Source organism: Aulonocara sp. 'chitande type north' Nkhata Bay, linkage group LG2, assembly GCF_057382095.1.
Source record: "Aulonocara sp. 'chitande type north' Nkhata Bay isolate Kocher_YH1m ecotype deep benthic linkage group LG2, A_spYH_male_GT1.1, whole genome shotgun sequence".
Lineage (NCBI taxonomy): Eukaryota > Metazoa > Chordata > Actinopteri > Cichliformes > Cichlidae > Aulonocara > Aulonocara sp. 'chitande type north' Nkhata Bay.
The window spans coordinates 9,547,701-9,565,871 of record NC_141345.1 but is presented as its reverse complement, the minus strand read 5'-3'; the positions used below and the strand labels follow the sequence as shown (position 1 = coordinate 9,565,871).

The following is an 18,171-nucleotide window of genomic DNA, read 5'->3' as shown; positions in this document are numbered from 1 at the left end:
AGTAGGGTTGCCAACCGTCCCTTAAAAAACGGAATCGTCCCGTATTTAGAAACAAAAGCACACGTCCCGTATTGAGCTAATAAGGGACGCACTTTGTCCCGTAATACAGTGAGAATCAAAAGTAGTCTATAAATGTTAATGGAATTAACGCTTTGTTTGAAAACACAATTCCCAGCCCCTCTCCTGCTTTGTGACCAATGCGCTGACAGCACACTCATGACAATTCGAGTATGACAATTCAGATTACCGCTCATCTCATTGGTCGAGGAAAGGTCGCTTACGGAGAAAATACCGGAAGACAACAGATGACCACAACAACAAGCATGGCCAACAGGGAAACAAACGCCGACACTGCGGTGCAAGTCTCGGACGACAGTACACCTAAAGCTGGGCAGACACTGTGCCATTTTTTTCAGTATTCAGTTCCTGCTCAAACTGCACGATTGACTTGCAGGGGTTAGAAGTTGGTAGGTCACGATGCAGGGTCTCACACTATACCGCCCGATGCTCTGATGCGACCTGAGTGCTCACACTGTGCGTCCATAAAATGAAGGTTATAACAGAAAATCTGTCGCTCTCCCTCCCTCTCTGTCTTTCACTCACACAGACACACCACCACCATCAACTTTGCTAAATTGCTAATGAAAAACATTGATCAGGCAGCTGTGATTGAGCAGCAATGTAAATCCAACTAGTTTCACGGTTGTTGTGGTCGTGATAATTTTGTGAGGCCACATCGAAAAGGCTCGGATGAGCTTTCCAAAGTTCTACAAGTTGTGCCTCCATCGCTTGTGTCCAGATCACACGCAGCACTGCCGTGCTGCAACGTCTTTTTCACCGACGTCTACGTGTTTGCGCGCGAGCAGTGTGAGCACCCTCACGAGCGATTGATGATCGGGAGCTGCTCGAGGTGTTAATCGCTTCTCGTTACCCCAAGTATACTACACGATGCACGATGAAGGCCAAAATCGGGCCGATCACCAAATCGGTCGCACGACTCAAAAATCGTCTCAAAATGGGCCAAAAATCGCACAGTGTAAGCCCAGCATTAGAGCAGCAATGTTTGTTCGCTCAGAGAAAGAAAAAAAAGGCTGCAAAAGTACAGGGAGGAATGGGAAAAGGAAAACACCTGGCTGGAAAAGGTCACCATAACACCTATAAAGCGCACTGCACTGTGTGCCGGCGCACTTTTTCCATAGGCATGCTTCTAATGGTGGGCACAAGAAGAACATGAGGGGCGTGAAAGCTCGGGGAACCCTTAACCAATTTTTTGTCCACCAGGCCACGGCAGAAACAGATATGGTATGTAAACACTGGTTTGTTTTTTTTAAACCCTCTGGTTAAGGTTAATATGGGCATGTGCGGTGAATATCAGCGCTATGTGGCCAGAAGTGTAATAATATAATTTATTTTGTGTAATAAACAACTGCAAGGATAGATGATTACAACAAATAGATCACTAATACATAAAAGTAATACATAGATGAATAATGATGATGAGTTATGATGTGTAATCATGGGAACAAGTGGGTTTACAAACAGGAGCAGCTGATTAGCATTAGAAAAGCTGAAATAATACCTCAACTGAAGCCAATTGTACTAAATGCACTATATGTGCACTGTTACAAGAATATTTTTCGTTCTATTGCTTTCTATTAATTTATATAATTTTAAGTTAAGCAGGACAGAGTTCTTTTAAATAAAGATTTACTTATATTCTCAAAAGGTAAGCATGACAGGCTTCTGTGTAAGAAAGAGACCTGTTTTACTCTGTTAATGTTGTCATTTTGAGCTAAAAAATAAATGGCTAAATGATCATTTGTTTCCCATATGGTCATATCACAAAGAATATGCATCTGCTTAAATCAAATTCAAGTCAAATGGTTAAAAAATAATTTCACACACAAAAAAAAAGAGCTACCACACTGGGAAGGATGAAGACAACTGGGTTGCCCGGCCATGGCCACGAGGTGTCCCTTATTTATTTTTCAGGGAGTTGGCAACCCTAGTACCGAGCCACTTTCAGCAGGAGACGAAGTGGAATATGGACAGCCTGACGGCGGGGATTCTTCATGTCGATGTCAATTAAGAACCAGGTGAAGGCTGAGAGAAGCCACTCTGCAGGCGTTAGGCTATTAACAGCTACCTCACGAAAGAGTACCACGAACGTATTATTAGCCAGAAACAAAGTGCCCTGCAATGCAGCAGAAAGTGTAATTAGTATTTCAAACAGGGCTTTTTATGTGTGTGCTGGAGTGGACGGAGGGAGGGGGGAGCTCCCTCGCTCCTGGAGTCACAATAGACTGCAGCTAATAAATCTGAGGAACAATGACACCTTAATTCCCTCTTAATGCTTGATTGGGAAGACGCGACGCAAACACACGCCAACACACGCTCGTGGCAGCACGCACGCGAGCGCAGGCAGAGATTGTTACAGAGGAGATAGAGAGGAGGGAGGGCGGGGCAGAATGTTGTCCTTGAGCAATTCACCTGAAAATGCAGACGCGAGCTGCACAGGTGCAGAGAGGCTCCACACAGAGCTTTTTAGCTAATTGTTTTGGTAGTGCCACGTTCAGCCTTACTACTCGCCAACCACTGGGGGTGTGGCTAAAACGCTGGCTCACCTAAAGCATCTTCATGGAGGCAGGAAATCTGTTCAGAATTTTTAAGGAAGCCCGAATAATTGTTGAAGTCTGCTGTTGGTCTCTGCTGTACTAACATGAAATGCCCCTCTGAGCCTCTCTCCAGTAAAATGGACTCAGATGAATCTGAGTATGAGAAGTGCTGTTTCTCTGTGCTCTGGGTTTAATCTTTAGTCCTTAAAGCTTTCTTTGAGTCTTTGAATTAAATATTGATACTGACGATCCATTAACTGTGCGGACGACGTATGACGCTTTTAAATGCACTCAGAATTTCAAACTGTTTGAAATACAGTTTTAAAAAAATTAAACAGTGGAGGAATTAGTTATTAATCACCTCTGACTCTCTCCCACACCGTGTCTTGGTGTGTCTTCCTCCTCTCAACCCCGAGTACGTGTGCTTATTTAAATTTGTGATTAAAGAAAGAAATAAGTTACAGCAGATTAGCGATGCTACCCTCCTTAAAAAGAAACAAGTTTTTGGGTTCTAGGTCTTTGTAGTTTTATATTTGGGGTTATGTTGGGATTAGGGTTCTATGCTGTGGGTTATATTCCCACTATTTCTTTTGTGTTATGTGTTGTGTTTACTTCCTGATAAAGATGCTTGACATAAGTGTCTTATGGTGCTTTCAGTTGTCAGCTTCAGTTATTCCATATTTAAAAAATATTTAACAGTGACAATGAGACGGAGATGGGACAAACGAAAGTCTCCCAAAAGCTAAGACAAGGAAATGTAACGGAGTGTTTGTAGCGCTCGGCTTCACTCTGACTTTGTATATTTGAGAAGGGCTGAATTTGAGTTTTGGGGATCTGTACTTGAATAGTTAATGTTGCTGATCAGTTTAAATTTATTGATTGATTTTGTTTAATTTTATTTTTCAGAATAAAAGTTGGTTCAAGTTGGTCAAAAAATGTTTTACAGTTTAAATAAGGATTTATTTTATTTGAGACAAATGAATGCACTTTAAAATGTAGTAGTAGTTTAGAGAGTTGCAGTACTACTGCATGTACTATGTTTTAGGTTAATCTATATTTCTTTCTTTTTTTTTCTTTAAAAAAGGACATCTTTAAAAGATGGACTTATAATAACAATTTTATAGACAAATTATATTATTTATGGTTGCGGGGCGAGTTGGGGGGCGTGAAATGTTTTCTTCTTCCTAAGGGGGGCGTAACAGGAAATATTTGAGAAGCACGGAGTTATGGAGGTCCTTGCATTCCTCTGTGTTCTCAGTCTGTTCCTCTAGCCTTGTCTCTGTATCGTGGCTCTCTTCCTGTTTTATTTCGGTGACTGCTGTTCTCTGTGTGTTGTCTTTACCTCACCTGTGCCCTCGCTGTCTGAGATCAGTGTGTTGTCCCTCCTGAGTGTGAGTTTTCCCTGATCCTCCTTGTTCTGGGTTTCCTGCTCTACAAATGCTCATTTTTAAGTTCATCACTGTTTCCTGAATCCTCCACTCTCTGCCTGTCAGCACAGCCAGTTTATAACAGCAAGTTATGTTGATTCTGGTGTAAATTTTTTCTGCTCTCTTTCATCAATAGTTCACTTTAAAAAAGACTCTAACTTCAGTTTACTGAAATATGATTCTATCAGTATTTGATGTCCACACTGCAGCTGAACCACTTTTTTTTATCTACAGTGATTCGGGAAAGATCCTGGAAACAGCTGATATGTATTCATGTACCAAAGCTGTGGATTATCATCACTTCATTGTCTTTGTGTGTGTGTGTATGAGGAAGAGTGCGTGTGTGTGTGTGTGTGGGTGTGTGCAGAGTTGTGTCAAGGCTTTTCGTCTGGAGGAGGATCATTCATCTCCTGAGTGTCGACAGCAGATGTCAACCTCTGTGTGAGTGATGCCTCTGAATGGAAACTAATCAGCCTGCTACACACACACACACACACACACACCCACACAGAAATGGATCTGTCACGTTTGTGTTTTTGTTGAATTATGTGTCCCTCAGATTGTGACTCACGGTCTTTGTGTTGCTTCGGTGAGAACAGCAGTAAAGGGCAGCTGGATTCTGATATACTGTCTGACATAGAAGTAAAAGTACGTAAATGATTATTCAGTTATTATACGGAGGAATTTGTTTGTCATTCTGATCGTTCTTCTTTATCATTTAGACCCAAAATACAAACGCTGAATTGTGATTCCTCCACCCTCAGCTCCACGATGCCCCATCAATGCGCCCCCTCACACCTCACATACTCTTCAACCTCTAATGTTTCTGTTTAATCTAAGTTGTCATTATTATTATTATAGCTATGTATGCTTTTCTATTTTAGGCTGTTGGCTCATGCAGATAATACAGATTTATATTTTTATATTTGGTGTTTTTTCTGGAGTGTAAGGATCGTGGGCTCGCTGTGTGGACCGGACAGATGGTTTTCAGCCACGCTTGGAGGACCTGGAGGGAGAAACGGAGCGTGGCAGCCGCCCCCGTCCTCCATCGTCTCCAGCAGCTCCTCTGTGGTTTCTCTTCTTCGGGATTTCGTTGTATTTGATTTTTTGGCTTCGTGATTTCGTGTTTCTCTCGCTGCCTGCTCAGTGCTGTCACTGTCTGTGTCTGTTTATTTTGTTTGATGCTCGATGACTGAAAAGCACTTTGGGTCACCTCCTCATGTTTTCATGTGCGCTGTAAAAACGTTACCTGACGTCTTGTCCACGTGCACGATCGGCGTTGTGTCGATTCAACGTTCTCTTCCTGTTTATCTTTTCCTATTTAGTATTTCCCTCTTTATATTTTTGCACATGATGCTTTTTAATTTCACAGTTTTCTGGTTATGAAACCAGACAAAATATTTAAATCCAACCCCCCCGTCATTTCAAACTAGCTCTGCTGCCTACAGTGTTTTCCCTTCACTGAGGGCTTCATGACACCAGGAAAACAAACTTTCAGTCCACTTATTTCCATATTTCACAGAATATAATAAAAGTGAAGACCTGTCTCTGACTCATGCAAGATTTCTGCACATTTCTCCTGTTTACATGATTTTAGAATATCTCTCTCAGTAAATTGTGAGATATCACCCCCTCCTTCCTGAACCAGAGACAAACAGAAAGAAGGAGGAGGAACCAGACAAAGAGACCGAGGAAGGCTGACGCGTAGCGAGGAGGAGTGAGAAACCATAAAATTCAACCTGAAGCTTGAGGCAGGTTTGGTCCTCAAAACTGAAAATATCCAAGTCAACTTCATCACATTTCCTATGCACACAGCATTACAGCAGTTTGATGTTAAGGTAGCTCAGAGAAGCACATTTTACCTGCAGCTGGTAACCGAAATCATTAGCGGTGCTCCCGCTGAGCTAAGCTCGGTATTTCACCGAGCAACGGAGAGAGAGTATCAGAATGCAACTGTTTGGCGTAACGTCTCAGGAAAGCTGGGATAGCGATCAGTTAACCTCCTGCTGATTAAATACAATTATTTGCTTTTCCAAAAGCTTTGAGTTGGAACCGAGAAGATCACCTGAATATGTAAAAAAAATCTATCAGTGCATGAACAGAAAATGGATTCTGAGGCAACAGGAGGAGAATAAAAAGATCTCTTTGCTTATAATATCAGCATCACAGCCCAGCTCTGAGATGGTTTTATCCCATTGTTCTCATGGAAACTGAAATGTTTAAGTAATCGTTGATATTGATGAATAGTTCTCTCTGTGTTAGCCCTGCCATCGACCCTGAATTAGATAAGTGGAAGAAAAAAGATTCTGTATTTGTTTGGGTTGTTCTGGCTGTGCAGAGCAAAGGATCATGGGTATGCAGCCTATGAAGATGTCCCATCGCATTAGTGGATCGCTGATTCTGTCCGGGGAACCTGAGTGGCTCAGACGAGTTCAATTCAATTTTATTTATACAGCACCAAATCACAACAACAGTCGCCTCAAAGCGCTTTGTATTGTAAGGCAGACCCTACAATAATGCATACAGAGAAAAACCCCACAATCATATGACCCCCTATGAGCAAGCACTTTGGCAACAGAGGAAAGGAAAAACTCCCTTTTAACAGGAAGAAAACTCAGAAGAATCCCCCCGCAGCCTACGCCTATGCAGCATAACTAAGGGAGGATTCAGGGTCACCTGATCCAGTCCTAACTATATGCTTTAGCAAAAAGAAAAGTCTTAAAAGTAGAGATAGTGTCTGTCTCCTTAATCCAAACTGGAAGCTGGTTCCACAGAACAGGGGCCTGAAAACTGAAGGCTCTCCCTCCTCTTCTACTTTTAAATACTCTAGGAACAACAAGTAAGCCTGCAGTGTGAGAGTGAAGAGCTCTAATGGGGTACTATAAGGTCATTAAGATAAGATGGCTTCACGCCACTACAGAGATGCTGTATGTATGCGGTCCTTTCTGGCTGCACCGTAGCTCCGCTAACGAACCAACCGCAGCACAAACGAGCATATTCCTGGCTACTCCATGTGTTTCTCACTCCACCTGTAACATGAAGAACTGTGCATAAAGCCAAGCCACATCATTTTTATGAACCCAACCAAGGAATGAATATGAGAGAAAACAGCATCTAAAAGTGAAGATGAAGACTAGGGGCAGGTCTCCAGGTTCAGACCTCTTTATACTAACCTTCCTCCTACAACAAGCAGTAAAAAAGTTTGGTGAACATCATTCTGCATCAGTTTCTCTCACCTGTGTTGTAGTGCTTGGTGCAGTAGCGCAGGTCCTTCTCTTCTTTCAGAATGAACTGAGGTAGTGTCAGCCCGTCGGCAACCTGCACGGCCCCCTTCTTGTCCCATTCGAATATTAGGTCGTTCATGGTGTAGCCGACTGGAGGAGGGAGCAATGAGCGGGAGGTTAGACTATTTCATCACTGCAGAGGTCAGTTCTCATCCTCTGAGGAGGAACTGGACCTCTCTGTATCTGGCAGGGGTGCAAAGTCACACCCTGCAGTTTTAGTGGATAAAAGGCCAGTTCAGCACAACAATCACAATCTGTATTGGCAATAAAATCCACTGAAGTAGTGAGGGAGAAAGCCTGAGCTCAGTGTTTGGGAAACTTTAAAGGCTTCTGTGTTTTCAACTAAAGAAGCAAAAGAATGGAAGGAAGAAAGAAAATAGGACGTAAGGAAGAGAAGGCGAAGAAAGGAAAGAGGACAGAGGGAACACAAAAAGGAAGAAAATCAAGCAAAAAAGACCAAAGCAGCACTCTGGGAGGCTGTGGAGTTTAAATGATGGTACTGAAAATCCCACCAGTAGCAGCCTGAACATGGACACAGGCAGGATGGATCCATGCTTTAAACTTGTCAGACCAGGAAACATTTCTCTAGTTTCTGTTGTCCGGGTTTGAGAGTCTGTGTTAGCCATAGACTCAGTTTCCTCTTCTTACTGACAGCAGTGACACTGGTGTGGTCGTCTGCTGCTGGAGCCCATCTGCTTCAAGGTTCAGAGATGGTCTTCTGCAGACTTTGGTTGTAGCGAGTGGTTATTGGAGTTATTGCTGCCTTCCTATCTAAGCAGTCTGTCCATCTTCCTCTGACCTTAGCGAGTCATTTCCTCCCACAGAGCTGCTGCTGGCTTGTTATTTCCTCTGAGCTCAGAGATGGTTGGAGATCAGTGTGTGAAACACTCAGACCAACAACCATGCCACATTCTTTCTTCATCATTCTGATGCTCAGTCTGAACTTCAGCAGCTCGTCTTCACCGCTGAGCTGCTGCCGTGTGATTGGCTGATTATATTAATGAACATTAATGAACAGGTGTGCCTAATAAAGTGTCTGGGGAGTGTAAATATCAGTAATATATACAGGGAATTACTTTATGCCTTAAAACTAACTGGTGGCTTAACTAGTAAATGTGTTATTTATAAACAGCGGTAAAAAGCGACTTTATGATGTTTTGGTGTCTGTTTCACAAACTCAGAGACGACTGCATTGTTCTGTCTTTGATTTACGATCACTGACCCTCTGCAGATGTACTTCACACTCGCTACTGGGATTCCTCTCACGTCTGCTCAACAATAAGACCACAAGAAAAATCTATACCATATCTCTCACTCTGCCAGCTGTTGTTACTGATCGAATGATGTGTGTGTCTGTGTGTGTGTGTGTGTGTGTGTGTGTGTGTAATTGCTCACAGCTCTCCAGCTGCATGATGCAGGTCTGGACGTCCATTGGAAAGTTCTTCAGATCCATGGGGCAGGCCAGGACCAGCGTTATTCTGCAAACACACACACACACACACACACACACACACACACACACACACACACACACACACACACACACACACACACACTTTTACAGTAAGAGGATTACCTCGGGTTTTATCAGATCGCCACATCGACACCTCAGAAGGTTTGAAATTTCAGACTGAAATAATCATCAGTGGAAAAACTGATTAAATGAATCATTATTAGTTTATAAAAGATAAACAACTTTGTTTATGCTAAGATAAAAGCAGCAGAAATAATAAATGAGCTCTGCAGAGACGATAGAAAATTCACTTCATTTGAGCCAAACCAATTAAAGCATCAAACACATGAAAGTGTGAATGAACTGAAAGCCAGAGCAATTAGTTCTTTAATTGATTACCAACTGCAACAAGTTTGATACGTGATCCAATCAATAAATTCATTTAGTAAGCATAAATGAGAAACGCAAGTTTTCCCTCCTGTGTGGGAACGTCATTCATTTCGACTGGAGATGAAAGTAGCTGAGCTCGTCTGAAGCTCCTTCCTCTGGATTTAACGGAGCAGCACAGCATTAAAAACAGCGTCTGATGACGGGTGCCATTTTCAGGTTTTTCATATGAAACTATTTAAACACAAACGTGTTTTTATGTCACTGACAATGAATTTTGATGACAATTGCAAATCGGTCTGCAGAAAGGGTCACTGGCGCCTTTACTGCCAAAGGAAACTTTCCACACTCCCTGAACAATTTGAACTTTGTTTTATCCCTCTTTTATTGAGTCTGCTTTATCTTTTTGTTTGGTGGCATGGTTCACTGAATAACTCACTGAATAGCCGTCTATTTAATGACTGCACCACGTTCCTCTCGTCTCCCTGAGCACACACTCTGCAGTTTACTATGACACCTTCCTGCTGCCTCAAACTGAGCTGGAGTACCGACTGTGGATTAATCCAGACTGGAAATAATCCCCAACAAACAGTCTCTCACCTTCAGTTTGAAGAATATTTAAATAAATGCGACTTGTTATGACTGAATAGGAGAGAAGAAGTTCTGGGCTCACAAAATAAAGTACACGTACCTTTGTGGTTTGCATGTTTTGGAGACTAGTCTCAAACTTCTCCTGACAGTATGGAACTTTAATGTAAAGGTTAAATGAATGTTAATTAAAAAACTATGCTATTAGGTCCAATAATTAGCAGTAGGAGGCTGATTTGTGTAGATTGGTCATGCAGACAATACTGACAGTATTTTCAAGCCTTTCAAGTTAAATCTTTACTCAAAAAGCCATCTCTAGACCCAGCAGTCTTAGCTAATTATAAAACAGCTAACAGATCATCTGCAGAGGAATGGCTTATTTGAAGAGTTTCAGTCAGGTTTCAGAGCTCATCACAGCACAGAAACAGCTTTAGTGAAGGTTACAAATGATCTTCTTATGGCCTCTGACAGTGGACTCGTCTCTGTGCTTGTCCTGCTAGACCTTAGTGCAGCATTCGATACTGTCGATACTGACCATAATATCCTATTAGAGCGATTAGAACATGCTGTAGGTATTACAGGTACTGTGCTGCAGTGGTTTGTATCATATCTATCTAATAGACTCCAGTTTGTTCATGTAAATGGAGAGTCCTCTTCACACACTGAGGTTAATTATGGAGTTCCACAGGGTTCAGTGCTAGGACGAATTCTGTTTACATCATACATGCTTCCCTTAGGCAGTATCATCAGAAGACATAGCATACATTTTCACTGCTATGCAGATGACACCCAGCTCTATCTGTCCATGAAGCCAGATAACACACACCAATTAGTTAAACTGCAGGAATGTCTTAAAGACATAAAGAGCTGGATGGCCGCTAACTTTCTGCTTCTGAATTCAGATAAAACTGAGGTTATTGTACTCGGCCCTGAAAATCTTAGAAATATGGTATCTAACCAGATTCTTACTCTGGATGGCATTACCTTGGCCTCCAGTAACGCTGTGAGGAACCTTGGAGTCATTTTTGACCAGGACATGTCCTTCCACGCACATATTAAACAAATATGTAAGATTGCTTTCTTCCATTTGTGCAACATCTCTAAAGTTAGAAATATCCTGTCTCAGAGTGACGCTGAAAAACTAGTTCATGCATTTATTACTTCCAGGCTGGACTACTGTAATTCATTATTATCAGGATGTCCAAAAAACTCGCTGAAAAGCCTTCAACTAATCCAAAATGCTGCAGCAAGAGTCCTGACAGGGACTAGAAAGAGAGAGCATATTTCTCCTGTTTTGGCTTCCCTTCCTTGGCTTCCTGTTAAATCCAGAATTCAATTCAAAATCCTGCTCCTCACATACAAGGTCTTAAATAATCAGGCCCCATCTTATCTTAATGACCTGGTAGTACCATATCACCCTATTAGAGCACTTCACTCTCGCACTGCAGGCTTACTTGTTTAGAGTATTTAAAAGTAGAATGGGAGGCAGAGCATCTCTGGAAATAGTCTGTTTTTCCCAGAAATGAATGTAAAAAGCAATTTTATAAGTAAAAAGAACCATTAGTGAAATTAAACATGCAATTCCATCCATCAGCTAAAATAAAACTTGTTTGAGGATTTTTTTAATGAGAGAAGCTGTTGAAAAATCTACTCCTTGGAATTATAGACTGAACTCAATACAGTCTATCACTATTACAATCCACTGTTTCAGTCTTTCAAGTAATTGATAAATTGGCAGACTGTCAAAAATGACAAATAACAGTTTTGCTAATTTCACTTAATCTTAACCTCAAAACTCGGAGCACGTACATCCAGGTGACATGCTTCCTGCCAGATAACGATAAATATCAAAGTGTTCTCTGCATCAAATGTTACACTGCAGTTTAAATTTCAGGGAGAAAACCTGGAAAAAGCACCAAGTTCAGTTTGGTGTGTGCAGAGTGTGAGCTGAGCAAGCTGTTGTGAAGTGCAGGAGGTGATTTCACTGCACACGCTCAGTCCTTCTGCAACGACACACGTCCAGTCCGCCCAATGCTCCAGATAAACTTTGCCTCGTCTGCACATTGTTACAAGTGCCTCACTGGATGCTGAGTTCGTGCTACATACGTGATGTAGCTTTCACCGATGTCCCACTTTCTCAGGGACGGACTCAGCTCGGTGGTTTCTGCTGCTCTGTGACACCTAAATGCTGACAGAGGAAGTGCTTTACATTGTTCTCCGAGACTGTAAAACGAAGCTGGACTTCAAATTAATTACAAGATGGATGACATGGAAAAATCTTTTTTCTGCACTGCTGATGGTAAATGTGAAGATTGTGTATCTGTATTTTGGGGGGTGCACCTCCATGTTGCTGGGAAAATGGGAAACAGCTGCAGCAATTTATTGAAACATACATGGAAATACAGCACATGAGGCAGAAACAGAGTTTGTGAAACTCTAACAAGCTTGACAGTGAGTGATTGGTATAACCATTTTTATAAAAAGTTCTGCAGGCTTCTTGAAGGACATTCAAAGCTTAATGGATGTTTCTGCCTTTTGTTCTGCTCTCTGTCAGGATGATCCCACACTGCTTTGATAAAGTTGAGGTCCGGGCTCTGGGGAGACCCATCCATACTGTTCCACAGTGTGCTTCTATCCAGGTGTTTGGGATCATTGTCCTGCTGAAAAATGCTTCTCTTCATTAAGAATGTCTTCCTGACAGCCGCCCTTCCACTGATCCATTTCTGGTGAGGCTTCAGTGAACAGTTGATGGATCAGCTCTCATGTTCAGGATCTACACCCTCTCAAACATGGCTAAAAAACATACGCGTGAAAGGAGCAAGATGTATGGATGGAGGATGTTTGGTATGACCGGGGGTGAGATGCCTTAAAAGAGCATGGATGGGAAAAATTCTAGGCGATAACTCAAGAGTTGATAACTGGGGACATCCTGATCAGGAAAGTGGTGACACATCTTCAGTGGGAGGAGATTCACTGACTTGACCTCTAACGTCTGTTACCTTCTTAGTAAAGAAGCAAGCAAAGTCATGAGGTAGAGAGATGTCACCAGTGAAGGAGGACAGGGTGGAAAATCATTTCCTAGTGCATGGAGCAGGTGGATTTTGTAATGGAAAAATTCCATTTTTGCTGAAGTTAAGCTGGAGGCAAATGCCTAATAGGAGATTCAATGAGGTCCATAAAATTTCCAGGTTTAAGTTATTTTCTCTCAGAGTCTCTGAGATCTGTCTGCAGCTTGCCTAGATAGCAACGACTGGGATGGAACAGCCTGAGCAGATATAATGGAAAGAGGAGTGAGATTGCCAGGCCCCAGTTAGAGTGGAATAGAGGGTATCTGAAGCATCATTTATTCTTGGAGGGAAGAATGAGCCTCGGCGCCGGTGGTGTGGAAATGAGCAGGCACGAGGTTACAGAGATTGTGTCAAAAAGAAACCATCAAATTTCTTCTTCAGTGAGGGAAGAAATGATCAAACCCACACCTGACAGTTCTGACACTCTTAACTTCACTGTCTGTGAAAGTGAGTGCTCTCTGCAGCTGCTGGGTCTCAGGTTTGCCATTTGTGCTCTCCCCCACCCAGATCCTGGTGCTGGCGGTCTCCTCCAGTTGAAACAGAGTTTGTCTCTACTGTGGCCGAGTGCTGCGAATGGGGTCTGATCTTTGGGGGTCTCCCTCTTGTTTTGTAGGGTGTTGCTGACTGCAGTTGCAAACTGGTGCCGGTGCATAAATTCTCCCTTTGATAAAGTACGAATGGGACTCTATATTACTTCAGTGCTAGCATGTGCTTGTGTCTGAAGTGCAGCGGGAGATTGCACTACATGCGAATCTGGCCATCCAGTCTCAGAAACTTTGCTTTCATGCCGGAGGAGAAGCAAGCATCAGTCATGACTTCCCCTTGTGCTGCTCTGCCGATGAGTGATGACGATAGAAAAAAGAAAACAGCATTTACAGCACCCACTTTTCCCCCTTCCCCCGGGATGGTTTAATATCCCGAGTCGTGTTGTCGCCTCTGAGATCAAGCTGATCAACCGAGGGTTCATTCTGATGTTGTCAAGTTTAAAAAAATGAAAGCAGCAGAGGAGGCAGAGTGCAGAAGGGCCAATCTCACTCCTCCTCCTGCTGCTGGACATGAAGGTGAAAACTGAGGTTGATAATGGATCAGGCACACTGCTGGAATACTAACAGGCAGAGTAGATTACCATGGCTCCTGCGTTTTTTCATTTGCCCCCGAGCAAACGCAATAAAAGCAAGGAGGAGGCTCCGGCAGGCTAAAAGGTTTGTCAGCTGAAGGAGGCTATAACTCTGAAAGCCTTGAAAAGAATGTCTTGGAGATAAAAAGAGAAAAAAAGTGAGCAAGTAGAGGAAATAAAAACCTCCAACTCTGACGCAATAATAGAATTCTGAAGCAGAGGAGGGAGGTATGTGAAATGCAATAAACAGGAAGTCAGAGCAGGACAGTCACTTTTTATTTCCTATCACAGTTTTATAACTGATTGTTTCAGTACGACATCCCATCCTATAAACACTCTTCTTCATCCCGGTGTGAAACTTTTCTTTATCGCTCTTCTCTAAATTATAAAGTTCCTGATGTGCTCTTCTACCCGTCTTGTCCAGCAGTAGTAGCAAGCAGAAAGATAGTCTGAATGCTTTGTTGTGCCAAACAAATTTGTTCACGTACAGGTGTGATCTATCTGTAGGAGCACTGAGCTCACTATCAGTCCATCCGAGTCCAGGCCACAGTCTAAGCCGAGAGGCTTAGACTTCCTCCTGCTCCACTAGCTGATACTTGGGTGTTCCTAAAGAGCCAAGACATAGTCTGCCCCAAGATCTCCTACTAGTAGGACGGGCCTGAAACAGCCCAGGAAGCATCCTGGAGGCATCCCAGACAGATGTCCAAACCACATTAATGTGCTCCTTTTCTACTCTGAGCCCCTCACAACTGGCTGAGCTCTTTACCCCAACATTTCCTTCACCTGTGAGGTCACTGCTCTCAGTTTCTGTCAGCAGGTGACAGTCAGAAATCTTAACAAAGATGGTGCTGTGAGCCGTTTAATAACCACTCTCTCTCACAGTTGGAATATAAAACAATCCTCCACTCACCGTATGCTGTAGAGCACGTTGCCATTTTTAGAGATGCGTAGCAGCTTGTTGTCGGTGGTGACCTCATGAAAGTTGGCCCCCTTCTCGTTGGCAAAGAACAAGTCAGGTTTCCAGATGGAGTCCAACATGGAGGGGTCGAGGTCCAGCGAGTCGTCTGGATATTCGCTGTAGGCCAGCCGAGGGTCGTTCCACTGCTGTCTCAAGAAAATGTTCACTCTGTAGTCCTGCAAGGAGACACAGAGGATATGGAAGTGTTAGAGGTATGGGCAAGAAGGCAGAAGGAACATCTACTGAACATCTTCAAACATCTGGCATGGTCTGAAGCTCATTTATTATTGCATGGCACTATAGTTAGTCCTGGTGGAATACACAACGGTTGACATTACTATCACATTCACAGCCTGGCAGTCCTATCTTTTCTCTCATGTTATCCTCATGTTCACTGCTGCATTCTTTGGAGGTCCAAATTCTCCCTGAAGTAGACTAGGCAGGTGGGAAGGAAACTGCTTTGGCAGAGAAAAGGCTTCAGTGGGTGGTAATTTTGGGGAATGATTGGGCAAAACGTTTCAAAAACAATTCTGTGTCTTATAGATGAAGTGGTTTGAGAGGAAACTAGACTGCACCTGGTTTGCATACAAAATCTAGGCAATGAGCGACACTTTGGCCAAGTGTTTTTACACAGCTGAAGTTTCCATTGGACATTTTACAAATGCAGATCTGTGTGCATGTGGCTGCTGGTAGTAGAAAGTGTAATAAATACCAGAAAATACTGCAAGAAAAGGTGTTTTTCCAGCTTTGTAGAGCAACCCAGAAAAGCAAGAAAACTCATTAAAAGGAGAGTCTGATAATGAATATTAAAAAAGCGTCTTCATATGGATGAAGCATATTCATAAAACCGTAGTTACGCAGTTGGTAACAGCTGGAGTTCACACTCGCTGTTCTTGTTCTGTGTGGATAATCTGCTAACTTAATTTTCCTTGAACATGTGAGTGTGTTGTAGTGGTTTGTTACGATGTGTTGGTGTCGTATGTTGACACACGTGCTGAGGGCAGACAGTGGAGAGCAGTAGGAAAGACGCTGTAATGTTATTCTGTTTTTTGGTTTTTTTTGCCTACTTCAGCCTTAAATTAACACGTAACAGCAAAAGCTGTAAAGCACAACTGACACACCTTGAACAGAAGGATGTAAAATATATCCACGGATCCATGGGGAAATGTTGTCTTTATAAAATAAGAAAGAAAATGTGGAAAAGGGAGAAAAAAGGCTCGTCAAGGGTCACCGCACCGCTGACTAACGAAGCTGTAACTCCATATGGAGGACCGGATCGACAGATACAGGCAGACGCAGCAACGGAGTGAAGGACAGAGCTGAGCAGGTGGTTATGGGTCTTTATCCATATGTCATTTCCTCCTTTATGTGAATGTAGGAGATTTTACTGATGGTGGTGACTTGTAGCCTTGAGCTACAGCACAGATCTGTTTCCTGTCTGTGAACCTGTGTGATCTCTCAGATCCTGCTCAGCCTCAGGGTATTCAAACTACTCGGCTTTGTGCTTTTGTTTTCACAATCTCTATTTGTATTTCTGCACTTGTTCTTGGGGTTGTGTGTTGCCAGAAATCATAGCTAGATGGATGTGGAGCGAGACGATGAAGAACACAGATGGAAATGTTGTGCTTAATGGCCAATAGAAACAAGAGAATATTTTTTTTATTACATTTGATTAAAAGACAAAAAAGTGTTATTCATGACACATGAGTACACATCCTGGCCACAAAGGACAATCAGGAGGAAGTTAAGTTTTGTTAGTGTATATAGCCTCCTACAATTCTCATCTTAAATGTTCTTCCTCACCAAATATGGGCAATATTTTAAACAAGGAGCTCTGCATTCAGGCGGCTCTGAATGTACACTTTCAGTTTTTCTTCTGATTGGCTCTGTCAGCACACAGTGCTCATAAGTGCTGCTGATTATGGCTCATCTGGATCACATATTGGAATGTTCATTTTTGGTTTCAATAGGTTTTATCCAGCTGCAGTCTGAATCGATGGATGTCAGATCAAAAACAGAGCACAGAAATTAACCTCCACCGTCTCTCGCACAGTCAGACCTGACTGAACATGACAGTCCGTCTGCCCTAGACTCAAAAGGCTTTTTACTTCATTTCACCTCAAAATTAAAACGCGGTGTGGGAAACGTGGTTGCAGTATGACAACACGGACAACTGATTTAGGTTTAGGTATAAAAATAATTTGACTGAGATCACATAAAGACCATGGTTTGGTTGAAGGTTAGGGATGGGTGGAGAGTCTCCAGTAGATGCTGTCTGAATCTCTGTAATTAGTGGCTGTACTAAAGTAAATCATTGAGCATTTAAAGGATCATCTGATTTTTTCTGTCCCTCAGATCGTTCCCTTCTTCTATGCGTTAGAGTAGAACTAGCCTTTACACTGGTTTCCCTGTATTTTATCACCTGTATCGACACATTTCTGCCTCTGTCCCGTGTCTCCCCCCTTCTCACACTGCTCTGTAAATTCTCTGCATGTGCAGTGCAATCGATCCAGGTAGAAGATATGAACCGCTGCTCCCGCAGAGCTTTGTTGTATAACCCCTCCACCACCCATTCTCCATTTCCTGCTTCACAATCAGAGATGGAGTCTCTGTATTGAGTGTGGGATGGCATTTAGCTTGCCCCTCCATCTCCCTAATTGTCAATTATTCTCAGAACATGGAGCCTGGCCACTCCGGCCAGGCTGGAGCCATCATTAAGCGGCGTGGCGTAGCAGAAAAGCATTGCAGGGACGAGGTACGGCGTGCCAGCAGCCCCGGCAGGTGGCATTTAAAGGAGCAATGAGCCACAGTGCCGTACATGTGTGTATGTGTGTGAAATGCAGTCACATGGGAATCAGCCCCAGTGAGCCCCAGTCGCCGTTTATCACTGTTTATTACACTGAATATCTCACATGAAACAAATGAGCCTGACCTTTCAAACGAGTCGCCTTTTCTTCTGCTTGAGAATATGATGAATATCCTGAAATGAAGCCGAGATGAGGAGCGTCTGTTGATGCAGAGAGCCAACGAGGAAATACAGAGGAGCAGAGCGAGTGTATGCCAGGACCATCAGTCATTGACGGGCCTATGGTTTGATATCAGCTTGGAAAGGGCAAAAGCTGGGCAGACAGGAACCTGATGAAGTTTCTCAAAACAAAGATAACTAGAAGGGCACTCAGAGATCACAGGACTCCACTAGAACCAGTGCCCCATTGTGCAGTTCTACACCACAATCAAATGGGTAAAAACACCCAAACCTGGCAGACATAATCAA

General features: G+C 42.9%; 1 protein-coding gene across 4 annotated transcripts in view; it reads right to left on the bottom strand.

Moving 5' to 3' along the window:
- The window catches only part of glra1 (glycine receptor, alpha 1), a 121,716-nt gene that overhangs the window by 38,334 nt on the left and 65,211 nt on the right, over positions 1–18,171 (bottom strand). For all 4 annotated transcript variants that reach the window (XM_086304932.1, XM_086304942.1, XM_086304917.1 and 1 more), the window contains 3 exons: positions 14,850–15,073; positions 8,722–8,804; positions 7,279–7,416 (listed from right to left, as the gene is read on the bottom strand). In XM_086304932.1, the coding sequence (XP_086161058.1) occupies positions 7,279–7,416; positions 8,722–8,804; positions 14,850–15,073 (445 nt within the window). The remainder of the gene's footprint in view (positions 1–7,278; positions 7,417–8,721; positions 8,805–14,849; positions 15,074–18,171) is intronic.